At 50.8% G+C, this 13518-nt stretch overlaps 4 protein-coding genes across 4 annotated transcripts; 2 read left to right on the top strand and 2 right to left on the bottom strand.

Annotated features, from left to right (window-relative positions):
* Window positions 1-47: 47 nt before the first annotated feature.
* Window positions 48-1673, bottom strand: M406DRAFT_258472 (uncharacterized protein; the record flags this gene model as incomplete). Its single annotated transcript, XM_040917235.1, has 1 exon — window positions 48-1673. The coding sequence occupies one exon, from the start codon at window positions 1671-1673 to the stop codon at window positions 48-50; it is 1626 nt and encodes a 541-aa protein (XP_040775183.1).
* Window positions 1674-4192: 2519 nt separating this feature from the next.
* On the top strand, window positions 4193-6717 carry M406DRAFT_43125 (family 3 glycoside hydrolase; the record flags this gene model as incomplete). The annotated part of the gene is made up of 2 exons (XM_040924214.1): window positions 4193-4328; window positions 4391-6717. The coding sequence occupies 2 exons, from the start codon at window positions 4193-4195 to the stop codon at window positions 6715-6717; spliced, it is 2463 nt and encodes an 820-aa protein (XP_040775182.1).
* A 387-nt stretch (window positions 6718-7104) lies between these two features.
* Window positions 7105-10609, bottom strand: M406DRAFT_339885 (uncharacterized protein; the record flags this gene model as incomplete). Its single annotated transcript, XM_040921496.1, has 7 exons — window positions 7105-8287; window positions 8372-8635; window positions 8688-8799; window positions 8873-9460; window positions 9530-9910; window positions 9973-10165; window positions 10346-10609. 7 exons carry the CDS (start codon window positions 10607-10609, stop codon window positions 7105-7107), a joined length of 2985 nt encoding a protein of 994 aa, XP_040775181.1.
* A 1682-nt stretch (window positions 10610-12291) lies between these two features.
* Window positions 12292-13340, top strand: M406DRAFT_242350 (uncharacterized protein; the record flags this gene model as incomplete). The annotated part of the gene is made up of 4 exons (XM_040916169.1): window positions 12292-12508; window positions 12588-12621; window positions 12826-12887; window positions 12952-13340. Coding segments are annotated over 4 exons (702 nt in total), but the record flags the coding sequence as incomplete, so codon positions are not given.
* Window positions 13341-13518: the final 178 nt, after the last annotated feature.

Here is a 13518-nt window from a genome sequence, read left to right as displayed (position 1 = left end):
ACGTAAATCTATCTTCTTACAACATGCCCCCCGTAAGTGACACAAATTTACGACTCCTTCTTCTTGCCTACTTTCCCAGCACCTCTCAGGCCAATCGAGCTGATGAAAGTACTCACTACAGCCGCAGCAAAGCAAGTCCAGAACCCACTCCGATAGCCCTGCAACGCCGATTCATCATACGTCAACCCTCCCTTTGTGACCATCCCATCGTTCCCAGCAGCATTCGTTACTGCAGCGGCAATCATGGCCGTGATAGCCAGCCCGATGCTGTTCCCCAGCTGAGCCACCGTGTTGAACACACCACCCGCCAGGCCCTGGCTCTTCCCAGGGAAATTTGTAGTGATGACCAGATTGCTGATGTTGAAAAGCAGGTCTGTGCTTATCACGCTCAAGATCATAGCTGGAAACGCAGACTTCCAGTAGATCCAGCCCAGATCCTGCAGAGCGAAAATCAGCGGCGCCGCGGCGCTCACAATCCCACTGAGCAGGCTGAGCAGCCCGGCATTCACCTTGTCCATGACCACAGCAGCGAGAACATTCGTAGCCAGACCAGCCACGACCAGCGGCAGAAAACGCAAGGCTGTATGCAGCGCGTCGAGGCCCTGCGACTCCTGAAAATAAAGTGTTGCCCAGTATCCAAATGCATTAAACCACGACCAGGTCAGAAACACAGATAGACAAACGGCCGTGAACTCACGCCGCCTCCAGATGCTGTTAGGCAAGACGGCGGGGCGGCCTAATCTCTCCTGGCGGCCCTCCCAGAACACAAAGAAAGGGACGAGCAGCACCGCAACAGCGAGAAGGGCGGAAATGTGCGGCTGGGAGCGAAACACACCCGAGCCATTCGTCACCTCTGCGAACACGTACGACAGCAGGGCAAGGCACGCGCTCGCGGCGCCCACGCCTATCCAATCGAGCTCCGTGGCGAGCCTGTGCCGGATGTCTTGTCCCAGGGGCGCAGTCAGCCCATCGCCGCTCTTCCCTGGCAGGACGACCCAGCCGAGGATGATGGAGGCGGCGTTGACGCTCGTGCTCATCCAGTAGCCCGCGCGCCAGCTCGAGGCCTGCACAAAGAGGCCGCCCAGGACGAGGCCCAGGGCGAACCCGAGAGGGCTGCCGCCGCCAAATACGGCAAAGGCGACGTTGCGGGTGCGGCCTGTCGGGAAGATGTTTGTGATGGTGCTCACGGCGGGTGGCATGCAGAAGGCCATGGCGATGCCCTGGAGCACGCGGAAGAGGATGAGCTGGTCGGCGGACCGGGCCAGCGACACGGCTAGGGTGAAGCATGTGTACAGAACGCACCCTGTGAGGAAGATGGGCCGGGCGCCGATGAGGTCCGTGACTGCGCCGAGCGGCAGCAGGAAGCAGGAGAGGCCCAGGGCGTAGACGGAGGCTGGCCAGAGGAGAAGGTTCGACGGGATCGGGAGATCGCGGGCCATGGTGGGCAGGGCGACTGTGAGCAGGCCCGAGTTGAATGTGTTCAGGAGCGAGACGGAGGCGAGGGTTATGAGAATGCCCGCTGAGCGTAGCTTGCCAGGTGCGACGGGCTCAGGAGAAGTCGTCGACGAAGAAGATGCGGCCAATGCTGGAGCACTCTTGTCATGAGACTGCGCCTCGTCTACAACTCGCAGAGTGCCGAGCTCGATCTCGACTGCGGTTGCTGAGCCCGACATGATGGCGCGAGCAGGCCGAGACCCAAGACACCAGGAAGGGGATGCGGAGAAATAGCGAGATTGCTGAAGATGAGTATTTTATTCCGCGTTTCGATAATGACAGTAAAAAAAAAAACAGATCTAATTCTCAAGATCTCATACGCAATCCGATATTTAATGTGATTATTTGAGGGCGATGACTTAGTTACTAAGAAACAGAGGTGCTTTACAAATCAAAAGGAAGACGCAAATCAATCGCTGAGAGGTTCAGGTTCATACACCAAAAAGTGGGGACCTAGAGGCATACTAATAACAACAGAGTAAGCACCAGTGGCAATTCAACGGGGACGGAGTTAATCAAGTAGAGTACAAAAGCCCGACAGGGGACCTTGTCAGGTTCTCTGTGGTGTAATCTCACTCATAATCCCTCTAATCTGGATCTAGTAACGAAAAGACCGAAAGACTCCCCTGTGACTACTGACCCTACTATGCGTCCGAGATTGTTCTCATGTTTCGCTGCTTTTGGTCCTGAGAAGACGCAGTTTTATCCGATGGCTTCTTCTCCTGGACAGGAGGCAAGGGTGTTAAGCGGATGTCAAATTGCAAAGGAAAGTCGCTCAGCACTTTCGAGACTGCCCGACCTGGTTCATGACGAGCCATGTAAGCCCAGGTGCAATGGCAATTCGTGGATGACCAAGTATAGTCTCTGCCACATGTCATAGACATACTTGACAACCCGATAGGCTGGCCACTTGTGCTCGTCATCAAAATTGAAGCTGCGGACGGGATGGCAACCGAACTTTGTATACCAAGTATTACTTTTCATGAATGACTGTACAGAAGCCAAAAACGGGAACCATTGGGTGGTTGTACAAGATAGAGAGATTTGAGCCAGCCTAGTAAAACCCTCTTGGAGGCTTGTACGCACTGCAGACCTGGGTACCAGTTGCTGCCCACAGCCGCCCAGTATTCACTTAGACGAGAAAACCTAAAGATATGGAAGAGCAGAGTCGACCATACAAGCCCAGCGAAGAATTTACTACCCACTCACTCGACACATAAACTCTTCGTCTTCAAATATAAGATTTTTACTACACAATATTTGCTGCCTAGTCGAACTATGTCTTCCGGATCGTGGTGCCAAGATCCTGATTCAAGTACATAAGGATGCTCATCTCGAGGTGGTCATCGAAGCCATTTATCGGCTATTGACATATCAAAACAGCTGTTGATTATAATCTGCCTACCGCACTCTGTTGAATTCATCAAGACAACATCCCGGGGCGTTCTCATCTTTCTGTGATTCCTTTGGAGTAGCTGGCTCAATGGAGCGAGAAAGTTGGATATTAGTCAGGCTTTGTGGCCTAATTACTTACGTAGCCAGCCCAGATAATATTCGCCAACAGCCTCTTGCAAGGCTACTTTCCTGTCTTCCTCCGATCCAAGAGATCTATCCGATATACACTCAAGCGGCCGATCATACTTGGCTACAGCACATGACCACAAAAGATATTATTTATATAAGGCTCTTCCACAGTCTTGGCTAAGTGCCTCCATCCACTCATGAATTTCCATTGAAACTTGTTTCATTGTCGAGATTGAACAAGCTTGGCTTTCAGTCTATGATAACTTCTAGAGGACAATCTTGGGGAGATAACATACCTCTTCCCAATTAAATCCAGTAACTTGACTATCAGGTATTTATTACAACAGATAACTTGCCAATTCTTGTTCTATGATACACTTCTAAAACGTGAACCTCCCAACCTCCTCCTCCCCCCCCCCCCCCCCACCATTCTCTCTGCAATGACATGGCATGCTTTACTATTGATGATGAAGCGAAGAAAAAGGAGCAATAGGTTCCATTTTTGCTGGACATGCTGAACTCTAAGCAGGTTGAGAGAGCCTGTAGTCTTAATCCGAGGAGTGTTCAAGTTGAGGCAGCCCTTATACTTGGCCCAGTTTGTCCACGACAGTGATTTAAGGTTTCCAGAGTCCAGTCACCAGACCAACGACAATTTTCTGTCGCCTTCTCTCATCTGAATCGTTTCCCCTTGTCGAACCCAGTTCGTGCCCTGCTTGCATGCTGCAGAGGATAAAAGCCGGTTAAATTCCCGACTGCCACTCACTGCTACTACACCAACCGCTCTCGACGCTACTACCGGCATCCGGCTGAACCCATGACATCGGTGAGGATTCAACCGAACTCGACTCCATCAAAACTACACAACTTTACACCATTGTGATGAGAACTGGTACAGATTCTCCAGCTAGCCTCCACAGATTCTCCACAGACCCCGCGGGGATGATGATGATGCCGACAAAAAAAGAGGTGGGCCTGGAGACTACGCCGGCAAATCATCAATTTAGTACCTCCGATCACGACCAGGAGAGAGGGGCGCTTATAGTCCAGCTCATCTGTGCAACGTCGTATATTAATTACGTATTCACTATAAAAGGAAGAAACTGCCCATGTCTTCTCAAGAGACAGCTTGTCTGCTGTGACCTGGATCAGTCCCAGTTCGACACCTCTCGTGACCATGGCCAGGTCTTCCACACTTCTTCTTTTGGCCAGTCTGGCCCTCCTGAGCAGACATGCGGCTCTCGCCAATTTCAGCTTCCCAGATTGCATCTCAGGGCCACTCGCCAACAATTCCGTGTGCAACGCCTCATTAGGTAAGGAGGCTTTTTACAGCCACGAGTGCAGGCTGAAGTATCAATCTCCAGACTAATACCAGACACAGATCCTACCACACGCGCAAAGGCCTTGGTTTCGGTACTCACCACGGCCGAGAAGATCAATGCCACAATCTCTACATCCCCTGGCGTTCCCAGGCTCGGACTGTCCGCCTACGAGTGGTGGAACGAGGGCCTCCACGGCATAGCTGACTCGCCAGGCGTGACGTTTAACTCGGACAATGCATCTGAGTTTGGCTCGGCCACATCGTTCCCCCAGCCCATCACCATGGGCGCAGCCTTTGACGACGATCTCATCTACGCAGTAGCCACCGTCGTGTCCACTGAGGCCCGCGCCTTCAGCAACAACGGCAGGGCAGGCCTGGATTACTGGACGCCCAACATCAACCCCTTCCGCGATCCTCGCTGGGGACGAGGCCAGGAAACACCTGGCGAAGACCCCTTCCACCTCTCCTCGTACGTCAAGAGCCTGATCGCCGGGCTTCAGGGCACAGACGACGCTGAGGGCAGTGTCAATGGCACGTACAAGAAGGTCGTGTCTACCTGCAAGCACTTTGCAGGGTACGATGTCGAGTCCTGGGACGGCAACTACAGGTACCAGTTCGATGCGTCCATTTCTACACAGGACATGGTCGAGTATTACCTGCCGTCCTTCCAGGCCTGTGCACGCGATGCTAAGGTCGGAGCGTTCATGTGTTCGTACAATGCCGTCAACGGTGTGCCCACTTGTGCAGACGACTGGCTCTTGAACGACGTCCTGCGAGACCACTGGAACTGGTCTGCCACCACCGAGGGCTGGGTGACCAGCGACTGTGACGCGGTGCAGAACGTTTTTCTCCCACACCGCTGGGCCGACTCCAGGGCCGCAGCAGCAGCAGCATCTCTCAAGGCCGGCACCGATCTCAACTGCGGAACCTACTACTCACATCACCTGGGCGAGGCGTATGATCAAGGTCTCGTCAATGACACAGACCTTGACACCGCGCTCACAAGACTCTATTCCAGCCTCGTCAGACTAGGCTTCTTTGATTCTGCCGACGACCAGCCATATCGGTCGCTGGGCTGGGAAGACGTGAACACCCCCGAGGCGCAAACCTTGGCCTATCTCGCCTCAGTCGAGGGCACAGTGCTGCTGAAGAATACCAACAACACCCTGCCGCTCACAACCGACCAACTACAGGGCAAGACAGTCGCCGTGCTGGGCGACTGGGCCGCCGCCACAACCCAGATGCAGGGCTCATACTACGGCGTCGCGCCCTATCTGAACTCACCGCTCTACGCAGTCCAACAGCTCCTCGGCAGCGACAACGTGCTGTACTCTGCCGGCCCCAGCTACGGCGACCCGACGACCAACAGCTGGGACACGATCTGGGAAGCCGCAGATGCGGCAGACGTGCTTCTATACTTTGGCGGCATCGATGATTCCGTCGAGTCCGAGGGCAATGACCGTGTCAGCATTGCCTGGACGGGTGCCCAGCTCGACGTGATTGGCGAGCTGGCACTGTCGGGCAAGCCGCTTGTCGTCGTGCAGATGGGCGGCGGCCAGGTCGACAGCAGCCCACTCTTGGCCAACCCGGGCGTTGGCGCTCTGCTGTGGGGTGGTTATCCGGGCCAGGACGGCGGGCCTGCGATTGTGGATGTCATTACTGGGCAGCAGGCGCCTGCAGGAAGGTTGCCGCTCACACAGTATCCTGCCGGATACATTGCCAACGTCTCGATGACGGATATGTCCCTGCGGCCGGACGAGGCGAGTGGTTTTCCTGGGAGGACGTACAGATGGTATGACGGCGAGGCTGTCTTCCCATTTGGTTATGGGCTGCACTACACCACTTTCACCGCGGAGATGAGCCTGTCTAGTTCTACGAAGAGCTTCGACATTGCGAGTTTGACGAGCAACTGCACTGGCGTGGAGTACTTGGACCTGTGCCCATTTGCCTCGGTTCCTGTGACGGTTCACAACACGGGCAACACTCTGTCTGACTATGTGGCCCTGCTCTTCCTGAAGGGCGAGTTCGGCCCTACGCCGTATCCGCTCAAGACGCTCGTGGCGTACCAGCGGGCGCACAACATCTCGGCGGGTTCAGCAGGCACGGCCACTCTGAATTTGACTCTGGGAAGTCTGTCAAGGGTGGACGAGGACGGGAACAGAGTTCTTTACCCTGGCAGTTACAGCCTCGAGCTTGATATCGAGCCAGGGCTGGCGGTAGTGAACTTTACGCTGACTGGCCAGGAGACGGTCCTCGATCAGTGGCCTACCGCGCCGACAGGGAGAAAGGGGTCGGGTACGACGGAGGTGGGAGAGGGATATTTTGTGGGCGGGTATGGAACGATGAATGATGCCAGTGGGCAATCATATTTGTCTAGCTGAGCGTGACGACGTCTGGAAGATACCAGGCTTGAATGAGAAGACATAAGTTATCACTTCGTCCTGTCAATGCATTTGTCGATGAAGACTTGTGTATAGAAGCGATATATGACCGTGAATCAAGGCAGCTGGACCAAAGAGCCTTCATAATAACCTCTGAGATGCCAGTTTTGATGGTGATATGTACGAGACACTGAGACACCTTGTGTAGTCCTCATTAGAAATGTCAGGACCACTCTTGATAATTTCTCAAAGCGAGTACAGTATAGACACACAATAACCTCCTTGCATTCATCGTCTGTCTTGTATTGGCCTTTAATGTCACTATAGCCAGCTTCTGTCAACACCGCCGAACTCATCTAGAAGAAGGAACCGACAGCATTTGAAGCCCTAGGGCTGTTGTAAATGGATGGCATTCTGACCGGATTGCCCCTGTGATAGCGATGACAAGCATGCCTTGCCTGTCTCGGATCTGTGATGGTCTCGAAGAGTGTCCGAACGAGCGAACTTACTGCCGCATCCTTCACATATGTGTTCTCTTGGCGCGTGATTCTTCTCGTGTCGTTTGAGGTCACTCTCCCGTGTGAAAGATGACGGGCATGTTCCACAAACAAATGCTCGCTCGTCGCTGTGGATGCGGACATGGTTGGTCATATTGAACTTCTTCTTGAAGACCTTCTCACAGTACGGACAATGCCACTCAGTTATTCTAGGTTTCTTAGCCGTTAGAGTTTGACTCGAATATGCATTACCCTCCCCCCTAGTCGGGCTTCGGGGACGTTTTTCTGGAGGTCTAACAGGTGCCTGCTTCTCGCTGAAGATGTCGTTCCTATTTGGAAATGCATCTTCATCGTCTTCCAAACGTCTATGGGTTTGTCTCATATGGTTATCCAGCTTTTTCTGTGTATCGAAGCCCATCGAATAAGAGAGACAGCCAAGCACCGTGCACCGAAATGGCCGTTCATGCCTATCAAGATGCCGGTCACGTTCAAATGCTGTCGCAAATCCGTCATAGAAATAGCGGCAGCTCAGTCTCGAGCATTTGAACAAGTTCGGCCCGTATATCTCGACCAGACGCTTCGTCTCATTGAGAGCCGCAAGATCCGTGTACACATTCTCGATGCGGGTCCGTAGACGACTCACAATATTGGTGAGGTCTAGCGGAGTTTCGCGGTCCTTCATCTCGCCAAAGAATGTCAACTCTTTTCGGAGTTGAATCACTGCTCGCTGGAGATCCTGGAAGAAGTCGTACTTTTGGAAGGGCTCCAGTGTTCGTTCGTTACCCTTGGATACTGGAACGGCTTGCTTCGACATCGCCGGTAAAAGATGTGTACCCAAAAACACTTCCAGTGCCTCGGCCAAACCATCGATTTCAGGATCACCTTCCTCATTTTCACGAGCCCAGGCTTCCAAATGGCGAAGCCAGCAGGCCACTGCGTATTCCATGAAACCATAGTAGCCAGCAAGTATGACAGACTCATTAACTTCGAAGTCTTGACTGAAATCTGGCATGTTCAGGTAGTCGATGGAGAGCGAGGCGAACGCTAAGTGCGCTGCTGTCTTATCTATCCTGCTGTGAGATTGAGACGCTATAAATCTGGAAATCTTGTCAGATCGGGGCGAGATCGGACGAAAGAATCGTTGAAAGATTTCTCACATTCTCGCAGTGTTGTGGACGAAGTCCACAGTAGTGTCGTCTCGGATTTGGACCAGCGATCCACACAAGTCTTTGGAGCTGACACGATAACGCCGACGGTTCCAGTCAACCAACTGATGTTCTACATGTATAGCTTTGGCACTTTGTATCTCGTACCACTTCATGGTGCGCCTTGAACACACCAGCCATTGAAGCAGATTATGTGTTGCCGCCTTTTGGGAATCTGAAGCCTGGTCGAACACTCGTAAGAGTATTCGAGAGTATCTACATCTTCAGGTCAGTTAGAACATTCAGCCAAAGACCACCGACGACTTACGCTTCATAGAGCTCCTTTGGCAAATTTTCGTCTTCAAGTTCCTTCTCGATCTCTTCGACCGTTGTCTGTTGCAACAAATTGGACACTATCAGCTTGGCCAACAGAAACATTCCTGCATCACGAGTCAGCCAAAAGGGCGTTGTACTTGGGCGAGCTATACAAAGAAGAAGAAAAGATTAACACACCTCCCGCGGAACTCTGTATTTTTGAAGCAATAGTCGCCGTCATTTCCACATCCAGGTCAAATGCCGACTGGATTCGACTCGCTTCCCGAAAGGAAAACTGCTTAATGTCCCTGCTATTATCCGCTGGCTCGATTTTGAGCATGGCAAGCCCCGAGAAGTCCTTGCGAGCAATACCATCATCCTGACTCACGAAGAGGCACCGAATACGATGTTGTTCTTGCGGCTCAACATCTTCCACAAGTTTCCGGAACCATTGTACAATCATTTTTCTATCTTCTCGAGGGCACTCGTCAATGCCGTCAATCACGATGTGGGCGCACGGACAGTTCAATACGGCAGTCCGAAGAAGTTCTTCGATATCTTTTAGCCTGTCAAGGATTGGTTCCGTGCTCTTGGAGAACTGATCGTAAATGATTGGTAGGAGCAGATCATGGTTGTGTCTCAGCGACTCGGCCAAGAAGTGTCGAGCGATGCATGAAAATGAATTTCGTTCGCTGTTGTCTTGCTTGCAGTAGAAGAAAAGAACTGTAGATTGAGGATGCGACTTTTTGACTTCTTCAATCACAGAAGACGCCAGAATTGTTTTGCCTAGATGGAGTGATGAGCGCATATCCTCGAGGAGGCAACTCGATGATGCTTGGAAGCCCCAGCACATACCTGCCCCTGGTATACCATTGATCCATAGGAGTGGAGGCTTCATCAAAGATATCGGTTCAATCCACTCTCTGAAAGCTCTTTTCTCCAAGAGCCATCTGTTGTTCTCAGGGTCTTCGTCACACAATGTTCTGTAGTGGTGATGGTCGTTGTCGATGCTGCTCTGGGCACCGTTTGTTGGCGACCTCAACCATTGGTAAAGATCGCGCAACCTTTGCCCCTCCTGTTCAACAATGATGGCCCTCAATTGCCGAGATTCGTTTCGGATGTGGGACGTGGTCGTCTGGACTTGAAGGCGTAGGCTATGACGTTCAATGTCATCCACGATCGGGTCGAAGCGAGTCTTGTACGTTTTCCAGGTTGCCTGGAGAAGCTGCTTGAGCACTGCATAGAAATTTTATCAGTATAAAACCCTCTCTCAAAACATCCATGGAACATATATTTACGGGGCTGCTGGAAATATCGCAATGCTTGTTGATGAAATCGCAAGATGTCTTTGTAGATCAAAACCAAGTATTTGAGCATGTCTGCATCCTTCTCGAAGAGTCCTTCAAGTTGCAGATATTGCGAAAAGCTATCGCCAATCTTCTCATAGACGCCAACAAGATCGTCCAGCGCGTCCGTCCATGAACTTGCGATCTAGCCAAGGAGCAGTCAAAATTTAATCTGAAGTCCACTAGGAATATGGACGCTCTTGATGCCATAACAATGAATATCGACTCCTCTCACCTGCAAAAGGAACTTCATGGGTCCCTAGCATCAAATCAATATAATGATGGATTGATTAATACTACTGAGTCCAGCGTAACATTTACTCACCCAAAGGAAGGCAACAAAAAGAGATGCGTTGCCGAAGACTTCAATGACCTTGCCAAACTGGTCTATCGCCTCGAGGAACGACTTCAATCGAGTCAAATTTTTCCCTCGCCTCTGTCTCATTAGCCGAGCCTGAATTTTGTCGATCTCCGAGTGTACATTTTCGCGGGTTGCGTTCTGAAACTCTTGCCGGTCGGCGATTTTCAGCTCAGCCACAAACTCTCTGCGCGCTTGTTCAAAGGCTGCTATCGAATTCGGGTTTGACATATTGGTCGACCTTTGTACAGCTCGCTATAAACTGGAGATGAGATGTTTGCGCGTGAACGGGAATCAACAAGAGAATCGTTCGCCTTATACGGGTGTCATCAAGAGGTGGCTGTTCTGGGCCTAATATTAAGCTGCATTACATGCCGCCGCCCGACGAAGCTGTGCTGGGTTGGCGATTGGTTGTGAACCTGCAGGTGAGCCCCTTGATTTGGTTAAAGTACTACTTTGAGCAAGGGTATGTGCATAGGAGATTTACTAGTTACCAACCAAAATGAGGCTGTGGCTTTTTATGTAGCCATTTAATAGCCCCTCACCCTTCCCCCAACTCATGTTTGCTGGCATGAACACCCAAAATCGTTGATTCTGTGTCTCCAATACGCTATGGACCTATTTAGCTGAAACCCAGCCATTGGCGACAACGTGCATATCAAACACAAGTTTCTCTGGGGAAAGGGAAGTGAACATCAACTCGGTCATATAAGATCCTGAAACCGCCTCAAAAGTTTCTTCGTGGCCCTAAAGCTTCACGATCAATTCTACTAGCTGCGACTATTCTTAGTTTCCAGCACAAGCATGGACGAAATACATCATGAGAGCATGCATCCTTGGATAAGCGTGGCTGAGAGTCGAGATACTGAAGATTGGGTTCCTCAACGCACACACGTAAATGAGCCGTTGTGTGGTAGCAACCTGGGACAACATCCAGTTGGTCCGCCCCTAGATGCATCGTGTATCCTATGCTATGGCTCGGTAAGCTGCAACACCTCTGCCACCTTATATGTCCTGAACTGGCCCGGACTAACAAGGGCTCGAAGATCTGCGATGTCTGCATCCGCCTGCTACTCCAGTCTCACCACATGCAGTTCGCCGAACGTGTCCAGCGATTGCCTGTGCTCTACAAACAATCTAGGTCATCCGCAGATGCGTGGTACGGCTTGCAATATTCGGACAACTTCTTCGCGGTTTTCAGCAAGAATCACAGTCAGGTATTCCACGAAATCCTCCAAAAGTACAATGTTGAATTCGAGGCCATTGTCGACACGGGTCAAGTTCGTGACAAAACGAAGTCGTGGCTGACAAACCGGTTCGCAACTATGGTCATTGATATCAATGTGTATGGTAACCGGAAAGATGCACACTTAGTCGGAACAGCTCTGTCCTTATCCGGGTTTTACTTACAAGAGCCACTCGCCGGACGCCAAGGTGTACAATACTACAACCCTCACTTTCTTCATGTGCAAGAACTGCAGGGTCTTAGTGTTGATGCGACCCCAATGTTTGCAATCAACACAAATGAGGCAGCGGACGAGCCAGAGACTTCAACTGCTTCAGAAGATTTCGATCCTATTGAAATAGGCAGCAGTATTGAGTTCAACTCCATTCTAGATTCTCTATCACAGAGCTCGATGTTACAGAAACGAGGAGGAAGCGGTGCGCTGGTCACCGCTTTGAAAGAGTATGTCAGACTTCAAATAATCTTGACAATAACAGAAAATACTCACACCTTGGAAGTCATCAAATGCAAGCACTCGATTTCGTGCTCCGTCGCGAAACGCTGACACTACCTATCGGATTTTCTCTATGGGAGACACATGTGACGGAAAAGCAAGAACAAAGGTCAGCCTGGAAAGTCTCCAAGTGAGAACCCATTTACGAGCTGACTTCTGCATCCCAATTTTCGAAGTTACCGACACAAGATCACTGGCTTCGAGCGGCCACAGAAATATGAATGTAAAGGTGGTTTACTAGCAGATGAGATGGGATTAGGCAAGACAATGGTGATGCTTGCTACCATTGTTGGATCTCTTGAACGAGCAACGGCTTTTGCATTGCAAGAATCGTCCACTAGCGCAACTCATACCAGATCAAAAGCAACACTTGTTGTTGTGCCATCCTCGAGTAAGTAAGAGACATGTGCTTATATATGATCCCCGAGTTGTGATACATGATACTGAAACTTCTGAAATGATTATCATAGTCCTCATTGACAGCTATTTAGCAGAGTTACAACAGTAGGTCACGATGGACAATACCTTGGTTCATCACATACATAATATGGAAAGAGTATAACTAACAATTACCTAGACATGTCCAATGCAATACCATCTCTGTTGTCAAGTTTCATGGACCGGGGCGTCATGAACGAGCGCGAGAATGTTTAGATTGCGATATCGTCTTCACCACTTATAAGACCATCGTAAGTGAAGTCCAACGAGTCGTGTCTCGGGGTTTGGTGTATTCGGAACAATCGAATGGTTCCGGATTGTGTTGGACGAAGGTAAGCGTATCACGAAGACTGCTATTAGAAAAACCCATCCTTTCTAAGACAAAGTCATGCAAAGCACACGAAGTGAGAAACAGAAAGACCAAGCAATTTCAAGCTATTGCTGGCCTTGCTGCTGAGCACCGCTGGTGCTTGAGTGGCACCCCTTTTCAAAACTCTTTGGAAGACATCAGTTCTCTCGTTAATATTCTTCGAGTCCCATTACTGGACCATCCTGCGACTTTTCGCAGGTTCATTATGAACCAGGAGACGCGCAGTGTACGAGATCGTTACAGAACCCTCCGACTACTTTTGACCTCGATTTGCTTGCGGAGAACGAAACAAGTGGCCGGCCTGCCCGAGCCTGTGATCGAAGTTCAGCATTTGGAATTCAATTCAGCAGAAAGAAACGATTACGAAGAAATCCTGCGCCGTGCCAAGAAGCTGGACGACTTGAATGTCAGTGGTCTTACTGATTCATGTAGTCCACTGATCTTTCAGGCCCTGCTAAAGCTGCGCCTCTTCTGTAACCACGGACATCTGCGGAGTTGTTCCGACGAGAATGATCTGGAAGATGCTCTTTGCTACCTTCAGCAAAACGACGCAGCAAACTGTGTGTTTTGCTCCAACACAATATACAGCATCA

Source organism: Cryphonectria parasitica (genome assembly GCF_011745365.1).
Source record: "Cryphonectria parasitica EP155 unplaced genomic scaffold M406scaffold_5, whole genome shotgun sequence".
NCBI lineage: Eukaryota > Fungi > Ascomycota > Sordariomycetes > Diaporthales > Cryphonectriaceae > Cryphonectria > Cryphonectria parasitica.
The sequence above is the reverse complement of the archived record's forward strand: the minus strand, read 5'-3'. Positions and strand labels throughout refer to the sequence as shown.